Source organism: Dreissena polymorpha, chromosome 1 (genome assembly GCF_020536995.1).
Source record: "Dreissena polymorpha isolate Duluth1 chromosome 1, UMN_Dpol_1.0, whole genome shotgun sequence".
Classification (NCBI taxonomy): Eukaryota; Metazoa; Mollusca; class Bivalvia; order Myida; family Dreissenidae; genus Dreissena; species Dreissena polymorpha.
The window spans coordinates 135,688,751-135,705,868 of NC_068355.1; the positions used below are offsets into that span (position 1 = coordinate 135,688,751).

Consider the following 17,118-nt stretch of genomic DNA (forward strand, 5'->3'; position numbering starts at 1 on the left):
TCTGTGTTAAGATATTTCTATTACACGTTATTTGGAATGTAACATTAACCATTACTCATTTGTAAGCAAGTTAGCGTTAAAAAATGCAGAAATCAAAACCTGGGTAAAAGCGCAATAACCTACCCTTAGTTTGGTGAAGTTGGATGTGTTGTTTTCATTGCAGACGGTGTCAGCTATTGTGATGAGCACGTCAAATTGTAACTCACTGGCAAACGTTATAGGTGACGTCACGTTTAAAGCGTACAGCATTTGCATGGGCATGAAGTTTTTCTAAGTTAAAATAAATTAATCACCATAAGTAGTCATGTCAAAATAACAAACACAAGAATAACGAGTCGTGTGCTCTAATATAATGAGCCACGCTCAAATAAAAAAAGGATAACAATTAATAACGTTTTGTGCACAAAACGTAATATTTTTAGAATTACGTTTATGCAAAAATCGGATAAATAATATAGTAAAATTACGCTAAATTCAGTTCAAGTATGAAACAATCTAGGCAGTTTTTGATTCCTTGTACTTTTCAAGGATCATATTTAAAACTTATTTTGAGCTCAGACTGTTATAACTTTTCTGTCAATTCAAACGTTTTTAAAACTACATGACTATGAAATTTTGACAATAATTACCTTTATAGATCCGGTCACATTGAATAACTCGCCATTCTTCAAGGGCTGGTCAAACAGTGCTGCATTGACTGAAACGACATACATATGTTAGATACAAGGATAGACACTCCGCGAATCGGTTTTATGTCATTTTCGACCAGCGTAGCTCTAGACTGGTCAAGATCTGCCCTGTCCGCTAATCAGAACACGAAACATGGCTTGATTACAGATGCGCATGCTGTTCTCGATGTTCGCTTGTCGCATAAGGCATAATACCCATTTTCACATTAAGCGGCCCATATCGAGTTTGCTCTTTAGAAACGTTAAGTTTTCTTCATCTGAATAACTGGGCTTCTAAAAGAGCATATTTTCATGAATTTCCAAAAATTATGAAATGCATATATTCAAAAATTACTGATTTACCAACCAAATTTCATGCTGGTCAATATGTTTCACCATTTTTTTCAGCAATTCGTTTCGAATTACGCACGATACAAGTAAAATGCTATCATTGTGTTTACTACAAAATTGCGAAAATGACAACAAAACGTCGGAAAAAATTAAGCAAAGTACACGGGCAATTAGGTTAATATGCTGATTAATATGTAAGTAAATCTTTTTGATTGTAGGTTAGTAAATCTTTTTGATTGTATGATGTTTTATCTAGCTTTCAAATCCAACAATGCAACATAAACATCAACTTAAGATCTCAAATCATTTAAGCTCAGTGCTCAATTATAGACACATTGATGACAATCGTTCCTCAAGTGCAATGAATGTGTGATATAAGCAATACGAATGCAATGATAACCATGTTAACAAATAGCAAATTAAGAGCGATGTCAAGTTAATGAAGGGAAGTCACGGTTTCGATCCCCACTCAAAGAGCGTTCTGTAGATCTTCCCCAGACACCAATTACTGATTAAAGACGCGGGAAAAACGGACTTGACAGCGTTTCTATAAGCCTGACGCTTTCGATGCAATCGAACTAAAATAAATAGGTTAAAACTAATGAAATAACACGACAATGCTTAATATAAACTGTGCATTTATTAAAAAAATGTTTTAGCAATAAGTTTTTTATGTGACTCACTGTCGGTGTTAACAAGGTTGAATCTGATATAACCAGTGTACTCTGTCTGCCCTCCGCAAGTTTCTGTTGGTGCGCCTGGACACGAAATGTTGCATCCATCAACAACTGATGTCGAAGGCTTTACCATCAAGCATCCACATAGGGTTCCCTGAAATCAACGCATTTTAACACACATTTACTTTGAAGAGTCTTTTACAATCACCGGATACTGCTTTCTTGAAAGGTTCAGATGGATTATATTACTATTTAAAAGTACAAGAGCAGCGAACCATTGATATGCATGGACGTAGTATTAGTACAATTGTCTTCGACATTTGTAAAAAGGGCCCTCCTGTTTTTATTAAGTTTCTCTCTTACTGAAATTTATTATGTGAGTGTTTGAAAACTTAAATTAGATATATAGGCTCGACATGATTTTATATTATTTGCATACCATAATTTTTTAACTAATTCATAAAATTTGCTGACGGGTTTGTAAGTTGGCAAGTTTACTAATCAAACGTTGTTATTCTGAACTCGTTGTAAACGGTCCTTGTCCGCTAAATTACATATGGCACAAACACGCTTTAGTTCCATTGGGTTATGTGTTGCTTAAATAACAGTGGCCCTTATGTGTTTCAATGTACGATCAATAATACGGTATATGTGCATTAGACTTTAAAGTTGTTTGTTCTGTTGGTTTATGTGAATTCAGAATAAGATATATAAACAAAAAATGATAAGCCATGGCAACGAGAATCACATCATGAAACGTGCTTATAAACGATAAACCCATTCTAATTTAACGTACACACCTTGAGTAGTTTACAGACGCGACGTGATGTAATGCCGGCGACGTCATTTCGTCAAAACAACTTGTAAAAAAAATCTGGTTTGTCTAAGTATCAGAGCCCAATGAAAAAGCCCCATATAATATGTTTTGAATGTTTATGATGAGATTTTTCGTCACGGTTACATATTACGACATCAAGGAAGATTAAAATACAGGCATATTTGTTTTCAGTACGATTAAGAGGTTAAAGTTCAAGACGTATACTCAATGATCAGTGAAAAAGAGGAAGCACATAATACCAACTATTATAGACTCACGCTTAAAACACGGTGCTTGATGTTTGTGAGAAGTGTCGTCCCAGATTAGCATCAGCGACACTTTCCGCTTTGTTGTATTTTTTGTTTAAAAGAGGTGTCTTCCTTGCGTAAATCCAGTTTAAGCGGAAAGTATCGTTCCAGATTTAACTCTGCGGACTGCAAGGATGACACTTTACGCACATGCATTAAGCCCCGTTTTCACAAAGCTGTTCTCAAAATCTATAAAAAAAACATTTACATGTACGGCAGCATATGGTTTGTTTCTTTCTCTGCACACGGCCGCACAATGGGTCCTGGTTAGGTTCGATACGGTGATGTTGATGAGGAGAGGATTGCTCACATCGCCACTAAACTGGCAGCTAGAATTCTCTATAATGGTAATGACTACATCTTAAACTATTTTCTTTCTAAAACAAACTTCCTTCTGTGCGTTTTTTTATGTTTATGTATGATGCACATTTTCGATTTCTATTCAAAGACTGAATTAAACCGTGATTAGCGAAATAGGAAAAATTCAAAAATAAAGATATATTTTTCTTCTAGCAAATATTATATAAATGCCTATCGACAGGAAAAAATGCATTTGAATTGTAGACATGGCTATTACAATAACACTTGCTTGCTTGCGAGTGTTGTTGAGGGCTTGTTTTTTATATAAAAAAAAAAGTTCCTTTTATATGTTCACAAATTTATATATACTTGTATAATCCATATTTACGATAAAATAAAGCATGTGCGCATTGTGATTACTAAACAAATAAAGATTATTGATAGGTGTGAATTGGATTTTGTTATAAGCGAAACGCGAACAAAAAGTTACAGCCCATCGAGCACATTTCCGAAGCAAAATATGACAGAACAGCAATGATGGTGATATTTATAATACATTAGATGAATATAATGAATAGATATTTCGTGAACAGTATTTTGTTAAAACAATCAAGATTATCTTTTGAAAAACAAATATTTTCGAGTAATAATTTACATTGAAATTAGATAGTCGGTCATAAGTGTTAATTTGTATAGAAGTTGATTTTGAAAAAAAAATGTTCGCAGATATTACCTTGGCTGATTGCGTGTTACGATACACAGTTATATAATGATATGAACGCGAAAGGTCTTTTACAAAGAAATTTGTGATACTAGTCCGTACAACGTTCTCCGTAATAAAAGCTATAAATCCAAAGAATCAACTGCCACTTTAAATGATGAATTGAACATCAACATTGGTATAAGCTGTGATAAGTTTTGGTTCATGGATACGAACCAGGGTACGGGGTCATTGGTAGGAAATTGGGTTGTTCTGAGCTGGACACAATGAATGCACTGTTGCCATCCATCATCCGTATTGTAGCAGCTCGATACCTGGACACGCCCAGGGTGCTGTCGCCGAAAGAGAACTGCGCCGAGTAACTGTAAATACAGAACGGACAACTAACAGACAATAGTTTATTGGCAAATATCAGTTCATTGCCATATAAACATATAACATAATTTCAAATAAAAGCATGTCAAGCGAATCAATAAATAGAAACATAGATGATAGATACAATTTAGTTTGCTTACGGATAATGTTCTGAGCATATTCTATCTGAGTTTAACATTTGGAATCTAAGAATTATTGATAAGATATACAAACTAAGTATTATAACTACTGACAAAAATAAATTTAGCTTTCCTTTACACAACCATGTTGAATCGTTTCGATCCAGGTCAACAGTTTTGACGAATGATTCAATTTCTCAATTGTATTAAGTACAGGATTGCGAGCTTAGTACGATTTGTTTCTTGCTTGCAAAACAGTCGTGTTTTTATTAAAGCCATATGTCTTTATTGCAGATATAGCTTTAATATGTTCATATTTGTGCGCACTGGTCACTTGAATGTCTCAACTATTTGTATAGTAATAAACTTCAGTCTTCCAATAGGTAATTTATCATTTGAGTATTTTTACAAACAATTATAAGCACGAGTTGATATTGCTAAAAACTAAATTCTTGAAGAGATACAAATATCAAACAAGTTGACCAGGAACCGTAAGACGTTTAATTAATATTCGAGGGCGAAAACTTCCTTAACTAACCAGTGATTACTTATCAGACAGTGATTAAAATCAACAAGTACTTGCTATTCATTCAGTGGTAAACAATATTCAATGTGTAATCTAACATATTTATTGAAATCTTTTGACCAGATCAAAGGGGCGTGGCGAAAGAACTCAATCTACTGGTTAAGTGTTTCTTTTACAGATATGCAGATAAAACAGCTTCATGAAAAACTCTTGGCTTGTTAAGTGAAGGTGGAGCGGCTATTGTGCTTTAGTTTGGCCTCTTTTTCTACAGAAAATGGAGCTTAATGCCTGTGCGTAAAGTGTCGTCCCAAATAAGCCTGTGCATTCCGCACAGGCTGAATAGAGACGACACTTACCGTTTTTGTTTAATCAAAGTATCTTCTTGCAAGAATCCAGTTAAGGCGGAAAGTGTTGTGCCTGATAAGCAGGCTAATCTGTGACGTAATTTGACGCACTATACCTATTGTGGTCGATGTTCCGGTCGCATTCTTTTACTTCTTTGGGATCTTGCATTTGTGAAATATGGAACCAGTTATTCTGCGATTTTCCGGAGGCATTGAACAGAGCTGAATATAATATCCTTCCATCGGCATTTCTGTAGGAAACTCTTATCTGGAAAGTATCCAATTTTAGCCACTTAAGATTTATTGCCATCATTTTGAAACATTTTTTTTAATTTAATTATTTTTAACAATTCTTGTAAGTTCAACGGACGATCTATACGTTTTTAAAGAATTTTTCGAAAGGCACCAGTTACAACATGAATATATTTTATTAATATTAATTAATGCCAAACACAATGCTTTCGCTGATTTCGCTGATTAAGAAGCGCTAACTATAACGCTTACCACACACTGATCAAAATTATTGTTCCATAACAATAAACGAATTTTTCACCTTTTGCATTCCCGACGTAGCCCAGCTGTCGATGAGATTGTTTCGGTAGGCGACGGAGCCGTTGTTTATCAATTGATAAACGGACTTGTTGGTACCTGAGCTGTATGAGCTTGCCGGAGTATCCCATAATGCCGCTGGATTCTCCGTGGTACCTGCTTTCAGGAACAGCAAAGTTGTCCAGTCCACTGCAATAGAACATGTGTGCTACTATTTAGAAAAAACACAGTTAAAGTAACATTTCCAGTCTATTTTCTCCCAAGCAACATACTCAAAAGTCGTTAATTTACAATAGTCGGCCACTCAAAATTAGTAAGTTTTATTCCTTATTTGCGAATAGGGGTGTCTCACATATTTTGCAACTACTTCTGTTTTCTCTCATTTTTCTTTTGTCGCAAAATAGAGGGTAAATGTTTGCTTTCGGAGTAGAATCTTTTATTTATTTTTTTCGCAAAATAGTAAGACAATGTAAATTTCTCAAACGACCACGCGAGTAAAAATGAGTAGATTACCTCACTTTACTAATGAAATAGGTCACAAAATTACTCATAAATCAAAACAATACCTTTAAATTTATTTATTTTAATTTATCTTTTCATATTAACCTCTTTTAAGACGTTTTATTCCTGTAATTATCTCATCGATGCGTATTAACTGGATTAAGAATCAACATTCCAGCAACATGCTGGTTTAGGATAAAATTGCCGTGGATTTACAACGTAAATTGTACGTGCTGCTACTGGCCCCATCGAAAGACAAACTGACCATGGTGGCGATTTGTTTTAGTCGTATTGATCCAAGCAGAAACAATTTATAATTAAAAAATACAGTCTGACCAAGACCATGTGCTTCTAAAAAAAGGTCACGGTTTCAAAATTGATAGGCATAAAAGAATGATAACTTGAAATATGCTGCTATAGATGTACAACTGTCGAAGATACGATGGCAGAGTGTTCTAAAAAGAATATTGATATGTTTCACTGTTGTTTTTTCTATTTATTCCGAAATGCCTACTAAATTGAATTTGTTGCTTGAAAGACACGATGTCGGTCTTGGATAATCACTCACATGGATAGTAAGTATTCTGGATTATAAACTAACGTTTGTTCCAATAGGACCATTCCCAATGACTATCTATTGTGTTTGATCAGTACTCTCGGGTTATTGGTCGAATTGTCCCAATAACGAAAGAGGTGTGAGATTAAAAAAATTGTAAAAGTTAATGTGCTACAAGGGATTCTTTCATATTACTTTAATGAAAAAGCGTTAAAGGTACTTTTGCCTTTTTCCTACCATTTACTTCTCTTCGCTTCTTTTTATTACAGTATTTACTTTCTGATTGCGGAAAAGACATTCAAATTCGAATCAATTTAAGAATTTAATACACTATTTCACACACATGCTATTGAGACACATATTGGGAATAATCTCACAGAGACATTTTCATATTTCATAGAAAGCATTGAATATATACAATTGATAAAACTCAAAACATTTCTTATATGTAAAACCTTATCCTGTAATCTTTTGTTAAAGACAAATGACCGATTGCCAACATAGAACAGGACATTACATACAACTTAACACTAAACATACACATGATTAAAGCTATGGTCATTGCATTGCACTGTTCTATGCAAAACATTCGGTCTTTAGAACGGTTGAAAGGCGAGCCAAATCTTACACTTGGCACATAATAATTCACATATCATAAGTACAGCAAATACAAAAAAATCAATACAAGGGAATATGAATTCGAGTCAAACTAAGGAAGTAATATTCCATAGTATTGGTCAACCAACTCATGTATTGGACAAATGCGGTATATGCCTGCGTATTACCTGCAATTATGCCTTCTTATGTTACACATTTCACATACCTTCCTTTGACATGTGCTGATGTTTGTTAAAAAAAAAATACAATTCGAGTAAGAACTCTGCTTATCTGTACATAATAAGGGATACTATATTTAAAAGGTTTACGCACTCTTGGAACCAACCAAAATGTGCGATAGAGCTAGAGATAGAGAAATAGAGCCGTTGCAGATGAGATCCGAACATTTATATCATTTTACTATGGCATTTGCATTTGAATTAACTACAAACATCATAATAAGGTAATTTTGTCCCATCAACGACTAGTCGTGAGACTGTCGCAGTGATATAAGGATGTTATTTCCACCTTGCGATGGTGAGGAGACTGGTTTAAACACTACTTTAGGATCGTCGCGACGCATGTGCATTGTCGTAATCAGAATAAGGTTGTAATAGTTTTTAATTAAAAGAATCAGAGTGCAAATTTAAAAGCGTTTGGGATTTGGAAATATTTGGCGTGAATTTAACTTTATCTCAAACTTGTTTACAACCGGAAACAATAACATCTGATGATAGTGCCAAAACTAGTATGCCTTTAATTATTTTGTATGTATAGTTTCCTTCAAAAATATTATAATATTTTCAGTTTTATCTAATGTTAACACACACGTTTAACGTTACATTTTATGTCTTAATGCTATAAATCATCGATCTATAGATAAATAAAATGTGTTAGCATTCAAAATATGTATTTGTAAAATTATTAGATTTAAAGCAAAGCGCAATTTTATGTGTCAGGTTCAACTGTTTTCGGAATATAATTGTCTTGAAATAATCAATTGAAACATACTTGATCGAAATGATTTGTAGTCATAATTGTCAGATCGTCCTAGTTTCAAGACTTCTAAACTTGATACGCTTTTGTCTTCGTATTCTGACGTTCAATATTGTCTATCTTGTTCATCCGTAATTACTGCTCATTCAGTCGCTAAGTGTAGCACAAATATAAAACGACATTTAGAATCAATACCTTCGAATTGTTTGCATGTGGCACCTTAGCTAAACACACTCTTATTTACGGACACCAATACCAATATTTAGATTATGTTTGATTTTCTGGTGAAGTATTACATTATACTTTTCACCAATGAATAGCTTAAATAAGTTTTTTTATAATATTCTTTCTATCACATGTTGAAATTTTAAAAGGGCTTACCTATGGATAATATTTTAAAGCTTGTTTATTTAAAATAAAGCGGAAATAGCATAGTCATGGCGCCAAAATTATGACTTTATTTTACAATGAGCAGTAACTATTATATATATATATATATGAGACTGGTGTCTTGCCTTAACAATAAGTTATCCCTATTTATCCCACTTTTACACCGAAATCGGTTGATTAAAGCCCCGTTGATTAAATTTCATCTATAATAAACGGCAAGGCTATAATCAATGGCACGAAATGACGTCATCAACTGCCGAACCGGGACTACTTTTTCCCACGCACATCGTCAACTGTATTTGCCAAGTGCATCAATAATAAAAACAATCTCAAATGTTTGTCAATCTTAATGACATTAACACAAATACAAGTAGGAAAAACGTGTTTGTTGTCATTTATTGTCACTAAACTTCTAGTATTAGGTAAATTTAACACTATGTTGCAAATAGGTTCTGTTGCTGTTGCTCCCCTTTGACGGAGTCAGTTCGAGTTGCTCCCCTATGACTATAGAACACAATCGTCTGCGAAATCGTAAACCCCTCAAAATGTCTGACGAATTTGACAAAGTCAATTTCTCATTAACTTGGGATGAATTAAATAATGAACATGAGCAACAAGCAACTGAAGTGGAATTAACACTAAGCCAGTTCCAGGAACAATATGGGTTTGATCCATCTATTTTGTTCACAAATGAAATTGAATTGACCATTGAGAATGAAACCAGCCCCAGTAGTAACGCACCATCCAGTAGCAATGTCTTCCCCCCAACTTTAGATCTGCATGAGAATAAAGAGTTCTTAGATGTTAACCTCACTGATGTTGGTGATTTCATTGTCCAAAATGAAAATAAAAAGACTGTAGCGAAGACCTTGTCTGACATAAACAAATTTAAAAGGTTTCTTATGTCAAAAGCTGAATCAAAAGAAATCCACCACATAGAACCAACTCTTCTTGATGAGTATTTGGCCACTTTCCTGTTGTCCCTTAAAAAGTCAAATGGCACAGATTTTGAACCAAGCTCACTCCATGGCATCATTGCTAGTGTTGACAGGTACCTGAAACGACATCGCTATGGATGTTCAGTCATGACAGGGACTGGAGCCCAATTTGCACTCACAAGGGACACCTACAATGCAAAGAAAAAAAGTCTTAAGAAACAGTTAAAATTGAGATGAACGGTTATAACTAAAAGAAATTTGGAAAAATAACATATTCAACAGAAAACGTATCATTTATGACAAAATTGGGAAAAAATCCCAAGTGTAGTCTGTACGAAACTAATACCCTGTCGACATAAAGTTGCAGTTAATAAATAAAAGTCGAAAAGTCACATTTAAAGTAATACTGTAAGCCTACGAAAGACAGAATACTAAAAAAAAAAATTTAATTAAAAAATATAGTCGAAAAGTTAAATGAAACAGTATAATAAATATAAATCACCAATTTAGGGTATTGGAAACCGTCCTAGGGAGGCCCATCCGCTGAATGATACCGACATCGATCTGCTCTGGGAGAAGGGGATCCTTGGCACCGAGTCTCCGAAAGCCTTGTTAAATACAGTCTGGTTGAACAACTGCCTTCATTTCGGCTTGCGAGGAACAACGGAGCAATACAATTTGCGGTAAGAAACATTTTTACACACAAACACACAAAATATGTATCAATTGTTCTCATTATTTTTTCACCCCATTCACTAAGTACATCCGCTTCAACTTAAATGCTGTATTTTATTATTGTTCATATCTGACATTAAATTCAGATTCTTGTATTTTGTTAGGTGGGGAGACGTCCGCCTCCGTGTAGACTCAAATGGTGTCGAGTATCTCGAGTTAAACGAGCGGCAAACGAAAACGCGCACAGGAGAGAACATCGCTGACATAAGAAAAGTGTCTCCAAAGATGTTCGGCACTTCTGGACCAAGAAATCCCGTGTTAATTTACAAGCTGTACTCGAATATGCGTCCATCTGATTTTTCTTCAGATCAGCACCCTTTCTACCTGGCAACACGCACAATAGACACTGCATCCCAGTGGTTCTTGCGTCAACAATTTGGGTGTCAACAAGCTGGGTCAGATGCCGAAGGCCATGGCAAAAGACGCCGGCTTTCCCGAGCACAAGAGAATAACCAACCACTCAGTTCGCAAATTCCTGGTCCAAAAACTTCGAAACCTCGCCAAGGCTCGTGCTTTTTGTTTTCTAAGTTTCGCATGATAAACCTGATCTATAATCAACACTAACCTATTATTCTCTATTTATCCCACTTTTACAGCGAATTCGGTTGATTAAAGCCCCGTTGATTAAATATCATCTATAATCAACGGCAGAAAATGACGTCAATATTTCGACGAAATAGCGTCATAAATCCATCGAAATGATCCAGTCAAAGACATTTTGATTAAACAAAAAGGTTAACAAATAAAAAGCGGGATAAATAGAATAATAGATTAGTGTTGATTATAGATAAGGTTTATCATGCTCGGCACGAAAACGAAAAAGCATTCGCCAAGGCTCGTGCTTTTTGTTTTCTAAGCCTCGCAGGTTTATACCTGATCTATAATCAACACTAACCTATTATTCTCTATATCTTACACATGTGTAATACACTTTTAAGTATTTTAATTGGCTTTGTGTTCGTTCGATTGACAAATCGCGTTTTGTGATTTTGCTGAAATGACATTGCAACGTCAAATGACGTCACGAAATGTAAACAACATTCGGGATTTATCATTATGTTTTGCGTTTATATTTATTTTATTTGCTTATTTAAAAGCATGTGATAAAAAGATCTGACACTCGTTGTCATTTCATACTTTATTCTATTAAACTCATCCATGAAATTCGTTAGCAAACTCGCCAAAGGCTCGCTTACTAACAAAATTCATGAACTCGTTTAATGAAATATGGTATGATATGACAACTCGTGCCAAATCCTATATTTATCGATAATTGATCTGTTATAACCACTGCTGGAAACATTAATTCATTTTTTTATCACTGGTGTGTCCGTGTAAATCACAATTCGACTATTAGACAATTAGACAACGACTTTCGTCAGTCGACCAACAAGAGCAAGAACAAGCGGTGTATTCAATGCCAGCTCTGAGGGGTCACATGTTCAATCCCCCGCTCCAGTGTAACTCACTCACTCAAAATTCGCATGGCAACTTATACATATTTGCAATGTTCTTAAGTAGTGATTGGCACGGGTATTAAAAAGTCTTATCAATGATCGTACGAAAATGTTAACTTACGATTGAATTTTGTAATTTTAATTTTAAAATATAAGTGATTATTATCTGTATGTTTAAAATATAATGGATATTTGACAGCTTCTTTGGAAATGAATGGAAATGTTCAACAAAAGTAATTATAAAAGTGACGTTTAAATTTATTGTTTTGGCGCTTCGAAAATTGCATCGTAAGGTGAAAATGTTGTACGATGTTTGATAAGACGGGCCCCAGAGTCGACTCTGGAACGGATCATCTCCTGCATCTCGTACCATCCGCGGACACCCAACTTACAAGTCTTTTGCGGACGATGGTCAGATGGGAATATACCCAAGTACCAAGTCTGACAAGAGATACGGGAACAAAAGTGACCACTCACATGTATGTCCTCAGCAACGTTTGTTGAAAAATTGTGTTGATATGCATACTATCTTCCTCTTCAAATTGAATTTGTTGGGGTTTAAAAAATCATAAATACTAATATTAAAATGGCGTTTGAACAATTCGAATGACAATCATTCAATCAAATATTTGGATATTCGATTGTAATGCCGCCCTTAGGTATGCTGATGAACAACATTTGATTAACTACATGTAATATGATTTGAAACTTCCATTGCGTACCATCAAGCGTGTTTATATTCCAACTATTTCATAACATTAACATTCCAAGAAAGCTATCTGATTTTTCTTTGCTGGCCTCGTGTCTATTTTTTTATATGCAGATGTTTGTTGATCGTATTTTCGCTCTCAAAATCAATCCTATGACCGTGAGGATGTCATAGATCGTAAAGTTCAAACAGTCATAGTTCAATTAATTTATTGGTGGGGGTCAATCTAGAATGCTCGATTAAGGCTCACAGTGAAATTAATGTCTATTATATACAGCGTTTTTAAATCAAATACTCATTCAACCTTACCAAGTACATTTCCTTATTCTCCCCTTTAAAGCGGGTATATACGATTTAGTCAAATATTTATGAATTTATATAAACTGTGTAAAAAACTTATTATATATATATTTCAATATAAATTAAAATAAAAGTTAAGAAGAACATGTGTCGAAAAATGCGAAATAAGCCAGATATTTAATTCTGAAATTGAAAACGGCTGTACAGCCGAATTCGCCAGCATGTATACCATACATGTACGATGTGCATCTAAACTTAGTTTAACGGTTTATTTGAAATTCTGCAACGATATCTATTCATACGACACACGAACACTATCTCCGATCCTAATACAAAGACGAATGCTTCGGTTATTGTAGGAAAATATGTACGTCACTATCGGCTAGGGGCGCTAATTTGTCTTTGCTGCATTTTATGAAATTCGGCTTTAATGTATAATTTTTCTGGCCTATTTTGTGTTATTGTTACATATTTTATCAATATATTACAATTCAACACATATAAAAAATCGTATATATCCGCTTTAAGCCTCGTGTCCATTTACTACGCAACTGTTGTATTGATTGTATTATCCCTCTAAAAACCAAATCACAAGCCCATAACAAAAACGAATAAAATATTAATTCATCGAATCGTATTGTCACTTGATTACTGCATACAATTTCATCGTTCTGTGAATATACTTGTAAAAGTGAAGTGTTTGTTTATAACAGCGTCACGTCTCTCGATTAAAAGCACGCATTGATACAACTATGTGATTGATTGAAAGAAAACATGAACATGATAATGACTTGGGAAGATAATGCATCGTTATTATATGAGTCGCGTTCTCAGAAAACTGGTCATACTGCATATGCGTAAAGTGTCGTCCCTGATTAGCCTGTGCAGTCCGCACAGGCTAATCAGGGACGACACTTTCCACTTTTATGACATTTTTCGTTTAAATGAAGTCTCTTCTTAGCAAAATTCTAATTTGGGCGGAAAGTGTCGTCCCTGATGAGCATGTGCGGACTGCAGGCTAATCTGGGACGACACTTTACGCATATGCATTATGCCCAGTTTTCACAGAACACGACTCATATGTATCATGCAGGCATACATGAGCGCATATGGGTATTTAAGGATGTACGATCACTTGTATTCTAGGTTACTTTTTTATATTGCCGTCGAAAAAGCGGCGTAAAGTCACACTATTTTTTTAATACATGTTGATTACTTATAAAGTAATAAATTGCTTCCAATATTGACAAAGCTCAACGTTTAAATTTCAGAAAAAATAATACTAAACAATAAGAACATATACACAATTTAATGGTGGGTGTTGTAATGAATTAGCATTGAACGTGAGTGAAACCCGAAACAATACATGTGCATTTTAAATAATCAAATAGTTCATGTAACTAGTATATTTATTACCACTCACTTAAAATAAGTTGTTTAATGGTGTTTTGTATAATTGTTATTAGTATTTGCTCTCAAATATATAAATTTTATGCATGTCTTCTTGTAATTTCTTGAAATTAACCTTTTTCATAAAATAACGGCAGCAAACAATAGATACGGTGACCTTTTTATTTCATACTCTATACTTTATAATGGTATGCTTTCCTTTATTGCATTTTAAGTCCAAGCACTTGTGTATGGTTATCAACACAAAAGAATGAATATGTATGGTATGAAAGAACATTTTAAATGACAACAAATGCCAAAACTTAAAGATGTGTGAATCCGTTATTTCTCACAATATCTGTTTTGAGGTTCTTTACCGGTTTTTTATCGGTTAAAAAAATACCATGAACAATATTCTTGTTTATTCAGTTAAACATTAAGTGCATGGTCCAGTTTGATGTTTTAAACCCATTTTCAAACCACCCGCGTTTCATGCATTGACAAAAAGCCGATTTGTAAAAAAAAGATAGTATTATACAAGTTTGATCATCAAAAAATAATTCACGATGACCAATATTTTTCATATAATATTTGTGACAGATACAAGGAAATGAGCAATACATAAAAAAAATTATTCTGATTATTTTGAAAAAAATATAGGCATGAAGCGTTCAAATTGACTGAATGGAAAATCATTTTAAAAAGCATGAAATGTTAACACATTATGGGTAATTTATCTGAAAACAATTGTAGACCTCTTGTTCGTTTCAAACTGTATTTGTGCATGAGAAATGGAAAAAACTTTTGTACCTGTTGTTTATTTCAAATTACTGATATATATTTATGTACATACTGGATCATGCACATATAAAACATTTTGTAAATGCAAATAACATATACTGAATTGCACAAAATAATAATAACTGAAACACTGCATAAGGATATGTATTCAATTAATCAGTTTTTTTATATACAAAAACATGTTTCCCGATAATAAATACCTGTTAATTGTCCGGAACTCGTAGGTAATAACATATGTGCAATAATTGCACAAGTAATCTGCAAAAACGTCGAAAGTGTATCCATAGTCGACATATCTGTGCAACTAGACAAGCAATAATACAAGAAAAAAGCTCGCGAATTTCCCCTCCTAGGAATAATTCATCTCCTACGCTAGCAGAACTCTTTGTAATTTGTTTGAATGCAAATGTCGGCTTCTTTCATTAACGATCGATCGAACATATTGGCTCGTCTCTTCTGTGCTCACACTGAAATTAAATTGAATGTTGTATTGGTCTCATTAGATCAAATCCGCTTCACAAAGTTTCCTGATTAGGGTAAGGCGGTTAAAATATTTACTAGTTTATGGGTTTTCGCATCTAACCTCTAACCTTGAGAAGATAAAATCAGACAAAGCAAATTGTACATAATTTAAAAATTCAGAATATTTGTGTTCTTCCGATGCAGTAGTTTTACTTGTTGCAAGGATTTCCTTCATACTTTACATATTTTATTATTTACAAAAGTAAGTCATTTTTTGAAGCAACAATATAAAAAGTTTCTGAAGGAGTAATTTTTAATTGTCAGAATCGGTTTATCAGAGGTGTGCTAACAGGGCAAGAAAACTAATTATGTTATTGTTAAACACTGCATTTTATATTTTTTATTTTCAGTCCCTTGACATTTGTATTATTGTTAGTTGGTGGTATTGTGCTGTTTTTAAACAATGAAATGAAACAAAGAAAAATGTTATAGTAAGCAATTAAAGTACCTTACTAGAAGAGTTTATTTGCAGCATTTGCTTGGTATGGTCTTTGATAACCTTTTCCTCAATACTCACAAAATATATCCCAACTTAAACAGTGATTGTCTCAAGTGAGCAATTATTAATAAAAATGATATAATATTCAAATAATATTCAAAACATCAATAGAACATTAAAAGACCAACATAATTTGGATTTCTTAATTATAAGTACCTACTTGTGGTCGAAAGTTGTTTGCAGAAAAAAATCAAATGCCTAAGAAAAAGAAGTTTCGACGGTAAACATTTTTTATTGTTGTTTTTGTTTACACATGGCCCAGTGAAATTGACAGTAAGGCCATGTAACCTCAATTATATTTTGAATTATATTTGATTTTTTAAAAATATTTACTCCGTTATCGCATGGTATGTACCATGATTTACCTCGGATAATATTATAACAAATGACAAAGTTGTGAAACATTTTATGAAGAGAAAGAAAATATAAATATAATGGATTTCATAAAATTATTCATTTGTAGTTCTCCATGACGTGCTTCTGATGAAAGAACTGTGCGCACATTAATTATTCAAAGCCTTTTTAACTTCATCCGGTTAATACGAAAAATGACGTTACCTCGAATGAAAGATTAAGTATTTTATGTCGATCGACGCTGAGTTGTTATTCCCTTCAGCGTGCGTTTGTTGAGAGCAGTAACGATAGAGCATGTGAGATATTGTATTCATTTGTTCAAAGTTTCGATTTTTACATCGACTATAGATATTAATCTTGACAAAAACATATGATCATCGAAAAGAACTTGTTACAATTGATAAGTTGCAGCACAAAATATCATGTTGCCACTCTAAGACAGATATACAATTTAAATTGCATTTATGGTGTTTCAAATGTATTAGAAGAATGATTTAAACTTAAAGATCTTTGAACATCTTAAAACAGTTCATTCTAACGTTTCGTTTACAAGAATAAAATAGTAGCATTTGAAGAGCACAACACATTTGTCGTTGTTATAAAACAATGTTTTATAACA

The 17,118-nt window shown here is 33.7% G+C and overlaps 1 protein-coding gene across 1 annotated transcript in view; it reads right to left on the minus strand.

Moving 5' to 3' along the window:
* The window catches only part of LOC127851004 (uncharacterized), a 22,939-nt gene extending 7,406 nt beyond the window's left edge, over positions 1 to 15,533 (minus strand). The window contains exons 1-8 of the mRNA XM_052384427.1: positions 15,325 to 15,533; positions 5,760 to 5,944; positions 5,323 to 5,474; positions 4,059 to 4,204; positions 3,030 to 3,160; positions 1,703 to 1,850; positions 630 to 697; positions 124 to 270 (exon numbers count right to left, since the gene is read on the minus strand). Of these exons, the coding sequence (XP_052240387.1) occupies positions 124 to 270; positions 630 to 697; positions 1,703 to 1,850; positions 3,030 to 3,160; positions 4,059 to 4,204; positions 5,323 to 5,474; positions 5,760 to 5,944; positions 15,325 to 15,418 (1,071 nt within the window). The 5' untranslated portion in view covers positions 15,419 to 15,533. The remainder of the gene's footprint in view (positions 1 to 123; positions 271 to 629; positions 698 to 1,702; positions 1,851 to 3,029; positions 3,161 to 4,058; positions 4,205 to 5,322; positions 5,475 to 5,759; positions 5,945 to 15,324) is intronic.
* Between the last annotated feature and the right edge of the window lie 1,585 nt (positions 15,534 to 17,118).